This window comes from Physeter macrocephalus, chromosome 14, assembly GCF_002837175.3.
Source record: "Physeter macrocephalus isolate SW-GA chromosome 14, ASM283717v5, whole genome shotgun sequence".
Taxonomy (NCBI): domain Eukaryota; kingdom Metazoa; phylum Chordata; class Mammalia; order Artiodactyla; family Physeteridae; genus Physeter; species Physeter macrocephalus.
In genome coordinates, this window is record NC_041227.1 from 60,801,298 (window position 1) to 60,819,244 (window position 17,947).

At 42.6% G+C, this 17,947-nt stretch overlaps 1 protein-coding gene across 2 annotated transcripts in view; it reads right to left on the reverse strand.

The window, feature by feature from the left end:
* Nucleotides 1-17,947, reverse strand: part of TMC7 (transmembrane channel like 7) — a 50,783-nt gene that overhangs the window by 8,831 nt on the left and 24,005 nt on the right. Inside the window, exons 6-13 of one of the 2 annotated variants that reach the window (XM_024123624.3) lie at nucleotides 13,900-14,045; nucleotides 10,028-10,175; nucleotides 8,612-8,785; nucleotides 7,209-7,366; nucleotides 4,707-4,824; nucleotides 4,330-4,427; nucleotides 2,492-2,678; nucleotides 116-246 (exon numbers count right to left, since the gene is read on the reverse strand). In XM_024123624.3, the coding sequence (XP_023979392.1) occupies nucleotides 116-246; nucleotides 2,492-2,678; nucleotides 4,330-4,427; nucleotides 4,707-4,824; nucleotides 7,209-7,366; nucleotides 8,612-8,785; nucleotides 10,028-10,175; nucleotides 13,900-14,045 (1,160 nt within the window). The remainder of the gene's footprint in view (nucleotides 1-115; nucleotides 247-2,491; nucleotides 2,679-4,329; nucleotides 4,428-4,706; nucleotides 4,825-7,208; nucleotides 7,367-8,611; nucleotides 8,786-10,027; nucleotides 10,176-13,899; nucleotides 14,046-17,947) is intronic. The other variant, XM_024123626.3, reaches the window with a different exon arrangement.

Sequence of the window (17,947 nt, forward strand, 5' to 3'; positions counted from 1 at the left end):
GACCTCTGCGGGTGGAGCACTGTGAGGAAAGCCAATAAAGAATGCAATGAAGCCTTTAACATAAAAGACAGACATGTCAAGAAGGGAATGTTCTAGAAGACAAAGTCATATTTACCGTGCCATGCTGATTGTCAGAGGTATTATTGCCAAGCACAGCCCAATCAGCAACACCAACAGGAAGAAGAAATTAGAATTAGATGCTCTGAACTGCCTCGGAGAGGGTCTGCAGGTGTAAAGAAGACTTATCTAAGGGGAGAGGAAGAAAGAGGAAAAATTAAGAGCACAGCTTCCTTGAGGATAAATGAGCACAGTCATGTATTATAGAATGTAAATCGGTATAATCTTTCTAGAGTAGTCAGCAGTATAGACCAAAATTTTAAAACTGGGTCAAAAAATAAGTATATGGTTATTTATAATAAATAAATAACATATTTATCATGTTAATAACAGGGAATAACTGAAAGCAACCTAAGTAGCTACCCAAGGGGTTCCTTAAAGGTTCAAGTGCATCTACACAATGGAAAGCCACAGAGCCCTTAGAAAAGCTTTATATCCTACACGGCACTGTGAAACGAAAAGGGTAGATTCCAAAACTCTGTACTGTATGATCTTGTTTAAGTTTTTTTTTAGTATTTTTTAACATTTTACTGTAAATTTCTTTCTTTTTTTAGCTTTATTGAGGTATAATTGACAAATAAAATGGTAAGATACTTAAGAGCGTACAATGTGATGATTTGAAAGAATTCAAAAAGTATTTATTCTCTACAGGGGTTTAAATACGTACTAAATATATACACACCAAAACAGGAGATATTTGCTTGAATTTTACAAGCATATGTATTTTTCCTATATATTAAAAATAAATATTTCCATTGAGGGAAAAAAAGACTTGAAGGAGAAATCAGGTGGGGACGGGGAGAGGGGTACAGTAACAGGCATCCAATTCCTCCTTAATATTCTAGAAAGCTACAGCCTCGGGAAGGGGCATCAAGCTCCTGTGACTGCAGCAACTGGAACATCTTGTGAGCCGAGGGCACTGAGCACCAGGGACACTTGGTGTCCTGTTAGGGTGTCTGGGGGCAGGTGGCCAGTCAGACTGGGGTGTCAGAACTCAGTCCAGTGCCTGTGACCCATTCCATTACCCCTACGCTGTCTTTACTGGGCTACACGCTAGGAAACCACGGCCTAACATATTTTCTGGAAGAAGAACAAGTTCCTCTGAGCTTTCTCGCATCCATCTCTCCTTTGGTGACTTCAGACAATTTAAGTTTCCAAATGAAAGCATCAGAACATTCTTCAAAGGCCAAAACACCCAGGTAGAAAGTATGACCCAATTCAAGGCCCTGCCTACTGGATTAAGAGTTTAGGCTCTGGAGTGAGGTAAACCTGGGTTCAAATCCCAGGAGTCATTTATAAGCTGTGTGAGCTTGGACCAGTTACTTAACCTCTCTAAACTTCAGCTTACCTAATTTATAAAATATGGTTACTAGCAGTGCTTACTTCAAAGGGTGTGTGTAAGCATTATATGATAATCTATGTAAAGTGTTCAGCAGAGCGGAGGTACACAGTATTGTTATCATCTGTTATTATCGTTGTCATTGTTATTACTACTATTATTACTTCCATTTATGAATCCTCAGGGCTTGGCATAATAGGTGATCAATAATGTCAGGGGTTATTAACAGGCTACCTCTGGAAGAAGGGATGGAATACATATCTGTATTGTTTAAATGTTTCATAGTGAGCATATATTGCCTCTACAATAAAGAAAAAGTTTGGTTAATAAGCCCAGATAAGTTAGTCCTCTGTAGAGCTACTTCACCCATTAAGCACTTAGTTAAGGTACAATGCCTAGGGCCTGTGAGCTGTTTGAGGAGCTACACAAATAATTGAGAACTGAAAATAAATGCACCAGATCCAAAATCCAAACAGAAAACTACAGAACTTTAGTTAATAAGCCTTTTGTTAAACATCACCAAAATGAACCACTGTCAACTGATCGATCAATTGCAATGCAACTCTTAGTTACATACAAAAAACATTTAAATCACAGGAGCAAAATCATTCTTAACAAAACTCTCAAAATGATAAAAATGTGAAAATCCATTCAAAGTCTTTTTTCCAGAATAAAAATATGTATCAAATAAGGGATGCAATTTTTTTTTTTTTTTTTTTTTTTTTTTGTGGTACGCGGGCCTCTCACTGTTGTGGCCTCTCCCGTTGTGGAGCACAGGCTCGGGACGCGCAGGCTCAGCGGCCATGGCTCACGGGCCCAGCCGCTCCACGACATGTGGGATCTTCCCGGACCGGGGCACGAACCCGTGTCCCCTGCATCAGCAGGCGGACTCTCAACCACTGTGCCACCAGGGAAGCCCAAGGGATGCAATTTTGATACATCTAATGGGATGTGGGTGGGCTCCAAGCATGTGTGCCGAATGTCTTGCAAGGTCAAGGATGGTCTCAGTTACCCCTCAACCCCACCTCTCCTTACCTCTTTCACGTAAAAGATGATAATGAACTTCAAGGTTGCAACTGCAGGAAGAAGGGGTGAGAAGAATGCTCCAATCCAGCAAATGGTTTGCCCATAAACGATCCCTAGAACATTATCAGGGATAGCAAACTCCTGGTGTCCCCAGCACTGAAACAGCTTCCAAGAGGAACAGTAGGTCACCAGGATCCTGGAAACAAACAGGACCATTTATCACCTGGACTACAGTGTTTGCCAAGGCCACAGAACCACATCCACAAAATTAGGGCTGTTTCCACCTATACTTCTTATGGAAACTGGTTAGTCATGTCTAGAAGATGCAGAATACAGTGAACTCTGGAATCATTAACACCAGGATCCAAGTCTCAGATCTACAGTTTATCAGCCAAATAACGTTAGATAAGGCTCATTTTTCTCATCTGGAATGTGAGGGGATTATAATACAGCCTACTTCACTGCGTTGTAGTTGACAGTCAATGACACGGGCAGTCTCTGTGCTCTAGTTTGCCACTCAATCCAAAAAGTATTGAGCTATTGTGCATCCACACAGAAAATGGCTTATGAGGACCCTACCACCCTGCATGCTACTCCCTGGAATCCTAGAAGCTTTCTACAAAAACCCTAGGACCAGGGGCCTGAGATAAACACACATACTTGTTCACTGTAGCATTACCACATACTAGCAAAAATACTGGAAACAACTTAAACGCCCATCAGTAGGGGCTGCATTGACAAATCAGAAGCCATGGGTACAGTGGAATAACATACAGTCCTTAAAACGAGAGAGGAAAATCCACGTGCCTTGACAGGGAAAGTTGTTCATGGTCGTTTGTATGGGGGAGAAAAAGCAAGCTGCGGACCCATGTGGATGTACCATGATCCCATTTGTGGGGTAAAAAAGAACACTTCCAGCAAGACTGTGTGTTTACTTACACATGTATTTATGCAAATGTGTGTTTTTATTTTTAAGGACTGCTGGACCTACCCCAAAGTGTTAACAATGGTCACCTCCGTGGAGTGGAGTGGGATTGGGAAGTAGGGGTAAGGTAACAAAAGACAACTCTCACTATTCTCTGGATTTCTGTATTTATTTAAGTTTAAATATTAAAAAACTTTAATACGCACATATTCACATCATATTTGTGTAATTTTTTAAAAGGACAGTTTCTTTTTTAATGTTTACCTTTAAGGGCTTACTGGACTTCTGGCATATACCAGCAGAATTTGTACATGTGGGTAAAAAAGTCATTAAGTGAACAGGGTTTCACTTAAGGCTCAAGGAGATGCTGAGAATAATTTTTTTTTTTAATGACACCATAGTAATGATAATCCTGATGGTGATAGTTAATGTTTTGTTGAGTTCTGTGGCATGGAGTGTTCTTAGTACTTTTATCTGCATTTTGTCATTTAATCCTCACAACAGTGCTATGTGGTGGGCACTGCTACTATTCCCATTTCACAGGTAGGAAAACAGGCACAGAGCTTAAATAACTTGCCCTCAGTCACATGACTAGGAAGCGGCAGTGCTGGGTCTTGAACCCAGACTAGGAAACGTGGTATCCACTGCAGCCCGGAGGGGCTGGCAAGATGTCACCCCACGGCAGCCCCGTGGAAAGCAGCACCATTTCTGCTTCGTGCTGCCTTTCAATGGGGCACATCATGGACCAGGGGGGAGGTGATGGCCTGGAGCTTTTTCAAAGTCACCAATGGCCGTCAGTGGTTCCCAGGATGCGGAATCATCCAGCACTTTGTGAAGAGCAGCTGTGATGGGAACCTGTGCTGGGGATGAGGGAAAGGGTGAGGGGGTAGGGGGAGATAAGAGGGGTACCCCTCACACTTACTTTCTAGGAAAATCCACAAAAAGTGTCACAGCCAAGATGATGATGAGGTCAAAGATCATCAGCTTGTACATTTCCTGCCCAACTTGGGTCTCCCAGCACTGAAACCCAGAGAGAAATGAGCCTGACTTGGAGCAGAAAAAGCCAGGTTCTCCCAATGCCATTTCCAGCCCCCGATCCTGCTGCCTCTGAGCTCCAGCACAGACTTTGGTTTTTAAGCCCTTAGAATTAGAAGTGCCTGGTGTGCCAGACTCTGCTACACAGCAAGAATAAGGATCAACTGGGATTCAAACCCTTGGCTTCATGGGCTGTTCTCTTGACCCTAATGCTACTACCCCCAAATGACCCACCGAGCAGGATGCCCATCCCCGCAGCCTCACCGGGTAGAGTTTCTGGTTGTAGCCACAGAGCTCACACGAGTAGTTATCGCAGGATGTAATCTTGGAGCCCAGAGTGAACACCAACACACAGATGGTGGCCAGCCGCATAAAAACACACCTGCAGGGAAGAGGGTAGGAGAGAGGATGGGAAGAGGAGGGCTCAGGGCAGGCGGGCCCCTTGGAACAGGGCTGGGGTGCAGAGAAGCTGCCTTTCTTAACAGCAAACCTACAAATGGGCACAGAGTTTCTGTTTGGGACGATGAGCAAGTTCTGAAACCAAACAGTGGCAATGGTGGCACAACACTGAGCATGTACTTAACGCCACTGAATTGTACACTTAAAAGTGACTAAGATGGTAAATTTCATGTTATATGTATTTTACCACAATATTTTTTAAATAGCAGAGAAAAAAAAACAGATCAGAAAGCTGGGAACTCCTGAATCCATGATGACGTAGCCACGCTGAGAACAATTCCTGGAAAGAACTAATTGAATCTTCTAAGTATCAGCTTTGAGAGATGGCTGATATACTGAGAAGTGAAGAAAATACACTGCAGAGTTTCACACAGATACAATCCTATTTTTAAAAGAAAACAAAACGTGTGAACGTTGGCGTGAACGACAGGGACCGTGCAGATGGGGGCTGCTGGGGGAAAATGGATTCAAGAGAGGAGGGCGGAGGGCTCATTTTTAAAAAAAAAAAAGATGCTTCATCTATTATTTGGTTTGTAATAAAAAAAAATAAATGATATAGAAACATTAAAAAGTGTGTGGGTAGGGGAGCAAACCCACACCATCCACCTGACATGCTGTGCCTCCCTCGGGGCGGACGTGAGTACCTAGCACCACCTAAGAGGTTTCCATAACTAAAAACTGAAATGGAATCTAATAAAAAGTCTGAATCTACATTTGCGGAGGGATACAGGAAAACAAAAGACACCATGACGAAACAATGAACTAAACCCAAAGTAGAGAACACTGTATAGGACAAACACCTCAGCTTCTCCCACAAATCAATAGCATAATACAATGGGGGAATTCTTGAAAGAATAAAGGGGACTTAAGAGACGTAACAACCCAACACAGCACGCGGCCTTTCTTTGGATCTTGGTTTGAATAAACCAACCATAGAAAGCCCTCTGCAACTCCATCAGGGGACTGACTTAATTCTGTGAGGTGTGATGACGATTATGTTTAAAAAGAAAAGTTCTTGTCACTTAGAGATATACTGAGCTGTTTACAGGTGAAATGACATGTTGCCTGAGATGTGCTGACAATAATCCAGCAGAGTGGGGGGACCGCATGAAACAAGACTAGCAACACGTTGGTAAATAGTTGAAACTAAGTGATGGGCACACATGGGGGTTCATTATACTGTCCTGTTTGAAAATTTCCAAAATAAAAAGATTTGTTTAAACAAAGATGCAAATGCCATCTGAGGCATTTGAGAAGCAGACAGAAAACATTCCAGTGTCACACAGTCCCCCCCTGGTCCTTAACTCATGTGTGTTAACTCCCTGGGCCCAGCTTTACACCTGCCGTTTCTTTATTTTTTATTTTATTTTTTTTAGGAAACTGAATATTTGTTTAGTATGAGAAGAGACATTACAACAAATTATAAAGAGTCAGTGGTAGCCCGCTGCGGGCCTCTCAGGCCGGTGATTTGCCTGCGCGCCTCCATGAGCTTGGCCCACGGCCTCTGACAGCGCCCACCCGAGCGCCCCGGGAGCCGGCGGGCAGCGGTCCTCACCGGGGACCCTCCAGCAGGCCCAGGGGAACAAACGTGGCTCTAAATCCAGCACGTGCATATTGAAGCAAGTGAAAGGATTTAATATGAAGCACAGAAGCAGATAATGCCAAAAAGCAAGCAGTAGTTGGTACACATTTAGTGAGTGGGCACATTTTTCTCAGCACTCACTCCAGCAAAAGTCTCAGGTTCCTACTGCAAGTTCCTACTGTAACTCTCCTCCCAAGGCCATGCATGGGCCTAGTGGGGTAGAAGTGTGAGGGAGTTAACGCCCCTGGGAGCCAGCCACCCTTAGGCAGGGGAGGACAAATACTTGTTGGAGGACAAACACTCCTGCATAGGAAAAGTCTAAGATATTTTCCACGCAAACTCCCACAGCTGTCCCATAGGACTGAGCCCCAGTTGCAACTTGCCAAATAACATACCCTTTATAAGGTGCCTTCCCTTCTCTCTCTCACTTCCTCACTCTCCTGCTGGTATACACTTGTCTTTCTAACATCTTCAGAGCAACATTTCTTCCAAGGGCCCAACCCTATGCCCTCAGCTGTCGATGTGCTAATACATGAAAAAAATATAGACACTCAAGACAAAGAGATTTCCCTGCATGTGCAAACTCTGATTCACTCATGGGGGTTGTCTGAAGGCTGTAGAGGATTCTTGGCTCAGCAGGGAAAGGTACCACAATGGATTAGCAATGTCTGCCGTGGGCAGGGGAGGGGACAAGTGGTGACTTGCTTGGCACGTCTAGGCATTACCTAAGGATTGTCAGCCGGATCTCAAAGCCTGGGGAATAATCCTCATAGTGGATGATCTTGGCAAAGATAATTGGGGTGATAAAATTGGCCAGCGTGATCACAATAGAAGGCAGGTACAATATCAAGAGGTTCTCTCCAAAAACCATCTTGTCAATTTCCTATGAAGATAACAAAACTGGTCAGGAGTATAATAATTTGCATCACAAATGAACTGACCTTAAAAGAGAACTCAACTATATATATGTCAAGTCATATGCTGAACACCTGAAACTTATACAGTAACGTGTGTCAATAATATTTCATTAGAACTGTAAGGGAGAAAAAAAACCCAAACATGTTTAGCAAACAAAACAAGACATTTGTTTCATTCAACATGGCACCTAAAACTAAGCCATCTCCTTCCTTGGGTGTTCAAACAGAGGAACCATGATCTAGTACCATACTAGAAGAAAACTGAGCTCTACTGGAGTTATTAAGGTGAAATATAAAAAACCCATGTATTCTGTATCAATGGGCAATTTAAAGCATTTTCAAGGCTGTACTAATTGACTTGGAACAGTCATTCTCTCCTTCTTTCATAATAATAGACTATTTAGTCACATATATGGCTATCTGAGATAAAACTAAATTTCCTAGGTAATTTGACTGTCTTCCTAGGTAAATGGCTCTCTGACTAAATTCTGGCCAAAGGGATATAAGAGGAAGTGTTAAGTGCAACCTCCAGGTCCTGCCCTTGAAGGGAAGGGGTGTGCTCTCATCTCCTTCACTTCCTTCCCATTGGCTAGAATGTGAATGTGGTGAGCTACCCGGTGCCATACAGAAGAACACCACATTCTAAGGATGGCAGAGCTACAAGATGGAAGGAACTTGGGCCCCTGATGATTGATTTCATGAAGCAGAGCCACTAGACCAACCTGGATTTTTATTTATTTATTTTTAAATTTGTTTTGGCTGTGCTGCAGGACGCGGGATCTTAATTCCCCAACCAGGGATTGAATCCGTGCCCTCCGCAGTGGAAGCGTGGAATCTCAACCACTGGACTGCCAGGGAAGTCCCCAACTTGGAATTTTAAAACCATTGTTATTTTAGGTAAACTGAGGCCCCAGATAGTAAGCTGTGCAGCTGGGGATTAAATCCAGGCAGTCCAGCCTGGATTTGAACATTGTAAACTCCAGGAGGAGGAGGTACCCCAAACACTCTATTTTGGATGCTTTTTTTCTTTTTTCTATTGAAAGTGGAAACTAGTCACTCTGATTTTAGGTTCTCTGTCATATCAGCCAAACTTATATCCCCATACGTAAAACAGAATGATGATAGTATCTACCTGAGATGTTTGCAATACACTTAGCATACATAACGTCCAATGGGACTAAAAGTTAAATTGACTTTCACGGAGCACTTACTTTTTTCATGTGTTCTTGAGAGAATATAGTTGCTCTATAGATTGCATAAAAGCATGCCGCTAAAACGGCCAGCACGATACAGTTCAAAAACAGTCTCAAAGAGTAAATCCGTATCGTTTCTTCTGAGGTCCTTTCTGCTATTTTCTGCCGTATTCGTTCTTCCTCCAGATCTGCCTGAGAACAAAAGAAAGCTCATTTGTGAGCTCTGGGATGAAGGGATATTTAGGGGTGGAAACTGTGACTCACCGTCATACCCTCCCTCTCGATCTTTAAAGTTTCCTCAATATTCATCTCCCCCAGGATACCCTCCTGGACCAAGCCCAATCAGTTTCCACGCCTCCTAAAGGCCTAAATGAAGGCAGACCTTCTATTTAAGATTGAAATTAGGCTCCACAATAAATGTGAAAACAGAACTATAACCTATTCAGGACATTACCTATATGCTACTATTACCTATATGTTATTTCTTTAAACAAATAATACACTTCATTTGATACCTTCCATCTCACTTCATTAAGCTTTTGATATCATTGTCTCCTCCTTTTTTGCTTACGTTTGATCAAGATGCTATTTGTTACTCCTTTTCTCCTGATTAATTTGGAAATTCCACTTTTTCATATTCTCTCCACTCCACCTTATTATCATAGCATTCTTAGTCCTATTTCTCCTGGTTTAAGAGATGTTTATGACAGGTTCTCATCAAGCAGAAAAATAACAGTACAAACCAACAAGGACCTACTGTATAGGACAGGGAACTCTACTCAATATTCTGTGATAACCTGTATGAGAAAAGAATCTAAAAAAGAATGAATATATGTATATGTATAACTGAATCACTTTGCCACACCTGAAACTAACACAATATAGTAAATCAACTATACTCCAGTAAAATTAAAAAAAAAAAAAAAAGAATAACAGTTTTCTTCAACTAGGATTAAAATAAGTTTTCTAAATTAAAACAAAAACAGGGTCTTCCCCGGTGGCGCAGTGGTTGAGAGTCCGCCTGCCGATGCAGGGGACACGGGTTCGTGCCCCGGTCTGGGAAGATCCCACATGCCGCGGAGCGCCTGGGCCCGTGAGCCATGGCCGCTGAGCCTGCACATCCGGAGCCTGTGCTCCGCAACGGGAGAGGCCACAACAGTGAGAGGTCCGCGTACCGCAAAAACAAAAACAAAAACAAAAAATAGTACAAGGTGATGGGGGAGAAGGGAAGATACCACCTCTTTTCCCAGCTCCAGTTCACCAGCTTCATGCTTGGGGCTAAGGTGATCAACCCCAGGAAGTGGTTCTCTGCAAAAAGCTCTTGAAAACTACATAGGGCTACACAGCTAAGCAGTGGGGACAGCCTGGCCCCCACCAGCTCCTTTGCAAGCTGTAACCCCGCCTCCCGCCAAGAGACCACTGAGTGGCACTCACTCGGAGCTCATAGCGCAGGCTGCTGTGCTTCAGGTCCGCCATGCTGCGGTTGGTGATGCAGAAGTCCCAGCCTGCAAATATCTTGTTGCAGTAACTCTGGAAGTGCTCTTCGCTCCGGATCAGATTACTTTTGAACCCTTCCACCGACCTGACCCCAAAACACGTTTATCACTCTTATAAGAACAACAAAATACAGGCCCATGGATATGCTTTGTCTAAAATTAAAAGGTTAACACATAGCTGCATCTTCCACCCATTTTGACATGCTTGGTCAAGTTTTGGATCGTTCTAAATATGTGGCAGCTAACCAGGCATCTCATTGTTGAAAATCACTTCCTTTCATCCGTTCAATGGCTTCTTTCACAGCTGGAATAAAATGCAAACTCTTAATACACCCTAGAGGTCCTGCATGACCCTGCATGGTGCCATCTTTCCTCCCATAGGGCCACTCTGCTGTAACGACAAAGGCTTTTTCCTATCCAGAAACACACAAACCTCTCCTCCAGCCCCAGGGTCTTTGCACTTGCAGTTCCCTCTGCCGTCTCCTCTTCCCATGGCTGCCTCCTTCTTATCCCTCAGGTTTCGCTCAAATATCCCCTCCACAGATTCCTCACCATCCCGTCTAAAGTTGGGACTCCTACTTCAAGTCAGTCTCTTTAATTTCCTTCACAGCAATAACCTAACCTCCAATCATCTCATTTATGTGTTTACTGCTTGTTGCCCCTTACCCTGACTAAATTTTAAACTCCTTGAGGGCAGGTACCCTGGCTGTCTTCCCACCTTTATATCCAGAATGCCTGGATATAAATATGGCCACTAGCCAACTGATGGATAAATGCATGAATAAATGACTTATATAGTAAAATAACCAAATATTTAGCGAGCACCTGTTTTGGTCAGATGCCACTCTTGTTGCACAAGTTCATAATCATTACTCATTCAAATGCTTTCCTGGAAAAAAATACACTCTAGCACTTGACATAAAAACGTCAAATGCCACACACTCTGTAGACAAACCAGGGTATTTTGAGGATTTGCTACTAAGTTGTGAAGACAACAGAAATGAAAGGAATTAGAGCAATCAGTTGTTCTGGCAAAGGTTCACAGCAAAGAATTTACGTCAGAACCAGCTGGGGTGCTTTTCCAAAATGCAGACTCCCGGGTGATTTCATATCCTGAGATTTTTAATTCAGTAGGTCTCATGGGTGGGGTCCAGAAATATGCTATTTATAAAGCTCCATGGTGATTCTGAGGTCCCAGCCCAATTGAATGGTCTGATTTAGACCAAACCTCCATTTTACAGGTGAGAAAGCTAAGATCTGGAGAAGGGAAAAAGTATTTCCCTAGATCCAAAGAGCTAGTGGCAGAACTGGGGCTAGTACAGTGATGACCACGATGATGATTTTAATTTAATAAACGTCTAAGTGCCAGGCCCAGTACCAAGTTCTTCACCGGCCTTGTTTCAGTTAATCCTCCCAAGCACCCTTCTAGGTGTGTGCATTTCACAGACAAGGAAAATGAGGTTCAACGAGGGGAAGCCACATTTGAACCTTGGTCCCTTGACCCCTAAGTCCACCCTCATTGCCACCCTGCAGCACTTCCTCCTCCCTGGGTAGGCCGCTCCCCATTACTTCACAGCCACTCTCCCTGCAGGCTTCCCCACGAAGAAGTCAAGGCCCGGAGGTGCAGGAGCTCAAGCAAGACCCGGAGGTGGCTTCACTGTTCAGCTGATAAAGCTTCTTCTTCAGGGCCCCTTCCAAGGCCCCAGGAGTGCCTCTAGCAATGTGTTCATATGGTCTTGTTTTGATTTTTTATCATTTACAAAAGATACTTTCATGTTCTTTGTCTTACAAAGGGCCCCTCCATATGGTCTACACTGCCGGCCCATAAAACTTGGATCTGCCCTTGCCATGAGCACACAACAGCAAAGCCAGAACCCCAATCAACCAACATTTCTTTACCAAGCATCTCTCGGCCCTCAAAATGAGCCCCACTGCTGCCCGTTTCTGTGGGGGATGGACACACACCAGTTCATTTTCATCTCATAGATCCTGACTCAGGATACGAGTGCCCAGCTGGGCTCTGGGGTTTTTTCTGTGGTGGTGAACCCTGGTCTCCATGGAGGACAAACTCAGATGCCAAAACCCTGGTCTCTTCTACACCTGTGATAAGGAACTTCGCAGCCCCATGGCTTATAGCACTGCCCAGCTCCCATAGGCACAATGAAGTGGGTAAGAGAGGTGCCCATCCAAGCATTCCCCTTGGGGCAGAGACAGTAAGCCGTCCATCAGGAATGGGTGGTTCTCCTTTCATAGTGTAGCGCTAGTGCTGGGAAGTGGCTGCCAGCCAAGAACAACATTTCCCAGCCTCCGTTTCAGTGAGCCGTGGTCACGTGACTAAGCTATAGCTGACGGAATGTGAGTGACGTTCATCGCTCTCAGGCTGAGCCCAGAAACACTTACCACGTGATACTCCTCCAAGGTTGTTTTCCCTTCCAGCCCTCAAGAGGAACATCTTAAAGCCACATGCTGATGATGGCTGAGCTTCAGTCAACTTGAGTCCCAGCAGGACTGAGAAGGAGTCTTCCACACTAACCTGTGGCCCGCTAAGAACTTCATGGGAGAAAGATATACAACTTCTATCGTGTTGGGCCATTGTACTTTTGGGGATAGTTGTTTGTTAAAGTAATTTAAAGTAATTAATATTCCTCACTTTTCTTGGGAATTGGCACCTCCCACTAAAATGCCTGTCTACCACGTGAAATGCCATGTTCGCATATGACCCTAGCCCACTGGCCACAACTGAAGGGTCAGAACTGGGTACCTGAATGAAGCAGAGCCAGCAAGTCTCTTCAAAGGATTTCTGAGCCTGTGACCCTGGGAGTACACATAAGGAAGCTGCCACCAGAAGAATCAGAGATGCAGGAGCCCTTGCTTTGGGTTGTTCTGAATCCATTCCTATATTCTTGTCCTTCCTGTAATTTGGAGTTTCCTCCCTTCCTTGGTTCTCTCAGCCACTCAGTTCCCCTTTAGCCCATTTAGTCAGAGTTGGGTTTCTGCCACTTGCAACCCAGTAGAGACCTGCTTAGCATATATACCGGATCAAAGATAAGGTTGGTGGGACTTCCCTGGTGGCGCAGTGGTTAAGAATTCGCCTGCCAATGCAGGGGACACAGGTTCGGGCCCTGGTCCGGGAAGATCCCACATGCTGTGGAGCAGCTGGGGCCGTGTGCCACAACTACTGTGCCTGTGCTCTAGAGTCCACGAGCCACAACTACTGAAGCCCACGTGCCACAACCCACATGCTGTGGAGCAGCTGGGGCCGTGTGCCACAACTACTGAGCCTGTGCTCTAGAGTCCACGAGCCACAACTACTGAAGCCCACGTGCCACAACTACTGAACCCCACACACCCAGAGCCCCTGCTCCACAACAGGAGAAGCCACCGCAATGGGAAGCTCACGCACCACAACGAAGAGTAGCCCCCACTCGCCACAACTAGAGAAAGCCTGTGCGCAGCAACGAAGACCCAACGCAGGCAAATATAAATAAATAAATAATAAATTTTTTTAAAAAGGGCTTAGGCCTGATAGGTTTTTTAAAAAAAACACAGATAAGGTCGGCAGGATGGTACTGGCAAATGTGTTCACTGATGATTGACTGAAGACTCTGGGCTGCTATTCCAGCTCCCAGATGCTGCCTCCATCCTCCAGGTGTCCACAGCCTCCAACACACTCACAAACCTTTTTCCACAAAGCTCAGCTCTGCACTCTGCTCATCCTTTGGGCAATGGCTCTTGGAGTCCACGGACCTCCACGAGACTCCAGCCATCAAGAATAATTCAAAGAGAACACAATGACAAGATAAACTTTACCTTTTCACTATCCAAAGAAGGCTCAGGGCCAGGTAGGCAACTGTGCTTAACACATAAGCCAGAGGCAGATCATAGATGAAGTTCTGAAATTTCACCCCGTCAATGGTGTAATGTCCATAAAAGAGGCAGGTACCCTCCAGGAAACCCTGAAACAAAGCCAAGGGCATGAGGTCAGATTAGTGAGTTGACTGCAGGGAAAAAGGAAACCAGTCTCTGCCTCAAGGAACTCACATTCCAGTGTCACTGTTCATCCCTGAATTCCCCAGAGGCTGGAAAAATTCCAGATTTGCAGCAACATGGATACAACTAGAGTTTATCACACTAAGTGAAGTCAGACAGAGAAAGATAAATACCATATGATATCACATATGTGACATCTAAAATATGACACAAATGAACCTATTTATGAAACTGAAATAGAATCGTGGACATAGAGAACAGACTGGTGGTTGTCAAGGAGGAGGAGGTTGGGAGAGGGATGGAGTGGAAGGTTGGGTTATTACATATAGAAGAGATAAACAACAAGGTCCTACTGTATAGCACAGAGAACTATATTCAATATCCTATGAAAAACCATAATGGAAAAGAACATAAAAAAAAGGGCACATAGGGGCTTCCCTGGTGGCGCAGTGGTTGCGCGTCCGCCTGCCGATGCAGGGGAACCGGGTTCGCGCTCCACGTGTGTGTGTGTGTATATATATCTGAATCACTTTGCTCTACAGCAGTAATTAACACAACACTGTAAATCAACTATACTTCAATTTAAAAAAATAAATTAATTTTAAAAATAATTTCGACCAATTAAAAAAAAAAGAAAAAAATCCAGAGATATATGGGGTGCTCAACTAGAGTTTGGGGAATAAAGCACAGATAAAGCCTGAGCATTAAAAATACACAGGGGTACAATCCAAAAATGAAATTAAGGAAAGAATTCCATGTGCAATAACAGCAAAAATAATAACATAATTAGGAACAGATTTTAAAAATGAAGTATATAAATCTTATATTCTTAAAACTATAAAACATGTTTAAAAAATTAAAGAAGATCTAAATAAATGGAAAAACATCCCCTGTTCATGGATCAGGAGATCCAGGGCAACCCTCCCCAAACTGATCCACAGAATCAACACATCCCTATCAGAATCCCGACTGGCTTCTTTGTAGAAAATGATAAGATAATCCTAATATTCATATGGAATTGCAAGGGTCTCAAAATAGCCGAAATAATCTTGAAGAAAACAAACAAAGTTGTAGGACTCACACATCCTAATTTCAAAACTTACTACAAAACAACAGTAATCAAGACAGTGTGGTACTAGCATAAGAATAGACATATAGATCTATGGAATAGAATTCAGGTCAAAAATGAACCCATACATCTATGGTCAACTGATTTTTGATACGGGGAAAAAAGAGTCTTTTCAAGAAATGGTGCTGAGACAACTGGATAGCCACATGCAAAAAATAAAATAAAGTTGCGCCCCTACCTTACACCTTTTAAAAATTTTAACTTAAAATGGATCAAAGGCCTAAATGTAAGAGCTAAAACTATAAAACTCTTAGAAGAGGAGAGTTAAATTTGCATGACTTTGGTTTTGGCAATAAATGCCTAGATATGACACCAAAAGCACAAGCAATAAAATAAAAAATAAATTGGACTTCATAAAAATTTAAAACTTTTGTGCTTCAAAGGACACTATCAAGATAGTGAAAAGACAATCCAGACAATGGGAGAAATACTTGTAAATCATATACGTTATGAAGTACTTGTATCTAGAATATTAAAAAAAAAAACCCTCATAACTCAACAATAAAAAGATAGATAGGGCTTCCCTGGTGGTACAGTGGTTAAGAATCCGCCTGCCAATGCAGGGGACACGGGTTCGAGCCCTGGTCCAGGAAGATCCCATATACTGCAGAGCAACTAAGCACGTGCGCCACAACTACTGAGCCTGCGCTCTAGAGCCCGCGAGCCACAACTACTGAAGCCCGTGTGCCTGGAGCCCATGCTCCACAACAAGAGAAGCCACCGCAATGAGAAGCCAGTGCACCACAATGAAGAGTAGCCCTCGCTGGCCGCAACTAGAGAAAGCCTGCACACAGCAACGAAGACCCAACACAGCCAAAAATTTAAAAAATAAATTAAATAAATTTTTTTAAAAAGACTGATAATCCAATTAAAAATGTAAAGAGGATGCAAACAGACATTTATTCAAAGAAGATATACAAAAGGCCAATAAGCGCATGAAAAGATGATCAACATCATTAGTCATTAGAGAAATGCAAATGACAAAACCACAAAGAAATTCCACTGCACACAAACTAGGGTGGCTATAATAAAAAAGTAAGGAAATAGCAAGTGCTGACAAGGATGTGGAGACATCAGAAACCTTATGCACTGCTGGTGAGAATGTAAGTGGTACAGCCACTTTGGAAAAGTCTGGCAGTTCTTCAAAAAGTTAAACATCTGGTTACCATCTGACCCAGTGATTTCCACTCCCCAAAGAATTGAAAAGATATATCCACACAAAATCTTGAACACGAATGTTCTTAGCAGCATTATTCATAACAGCCAAAAGGTGAAAACAACCCAAATGTCCATAATGAATGTATAAACAAAATGCAGTATATCCACACAATGTAATCTTATTTGGCCACAAAAGGAATCAAAGACAGATAGATGCTCCAACATGGATGAACCTTAAAAAACATGCCAAGTGAAAGAAGCTACAGACAAAAGATCATGGATTAAATGATTCCACTTACATGAAAATGTCATGAATAAGCATTCATGAGACAGAAAGTAGATTAATGGTTGCTTAGCACTGATTAGGGGAATTGGTAGGTGATAAAGGGTACAGGGTTTTTTTTTGAGGTGATGAAAATGTTCTAAAATTGATTGTGGTAATGGCTATATAACTTTGTGAATATACTAAAAACCACTGAATTGTACACTTTAAATGGATGAATTGTATGATATGTGAATTGTACCTCAATAAAGCTATTGCCAGAGAAAAAACAAAACAAAACAAAAACCCCTAAAACCTAAAGATGCCCTATGTGAAAATACAGCAGAGAAAAGTCCGTGACTTTTCTGCTATTCCTTGAATAGCAAGGATAGAACATTCTAGGAGAGTGAGGAAGAAAATATACACAGAGAACAGAAATAGTATAAGTAGTACCTAGATGTTCACTATTGTTTAGAAAGGGGAAAATGGAAGCAATATGAATGTCCATCAATAGGGGACTGGCTAGATCATGAAAAATCCATACTATAAAATATTACAAAGTCCATATAAGTGCATGAGAAAGGCTGAGAAAGATATGAACCATGGTGTTAAAGGATTGGTGGCCTCTGGGAAGAGGTAATTTTATTTTTTACTCTATAAGTCTTATATTTTTATGATAACCATGTATTCTTACACTGAGTACTTAAGTAAATTTTTAATAGAAAAACAAAGATGTAGAAACAGAAGACTCCATCTTTTCTTTAACTCTCCTGAAGCTGGGGCACACAGGCCGTAAAACTTGCCCGACTGTACAAAACCTGTTTTTATTGCCCCAGGTTGGTGTCAGGACTGTCATCAATCTCTCCTACAAAATAAAGTTACATTACAGGACAAAGGTCCACTGGGCCTGGAAAATAATTTCTCTGATACGATCATGAGCTTGCCTCAGTTGTTTTCAGCAAAGACAAGCCACTGCTTAATCTCTCTGGCCAGGCCCCTCTTGGGCCTATAATTAAAATGTATATGTGACAGGATAAAGGTTATTAGCTAAAACTACTGTAGTAATCATATTACAATATATAAAGGTATCAAACCAACATGTACATCCTCAAATGTATACAGTGTTATATGTCAATCATATCTCAATTAAAAAAAAAACCACACATGTAAAAGATGTAAGAATGCTACTTACTTGCTATGCTGAGAACTGTTTTTCAGGGAATAAATGTGATACGCATACTGTAATGCACTAGTGAAGATTTTAAAAACAGGAAAAAAGATGGTTGTAAAAGTGCTACTTGCTCAATATGTTCAGAATA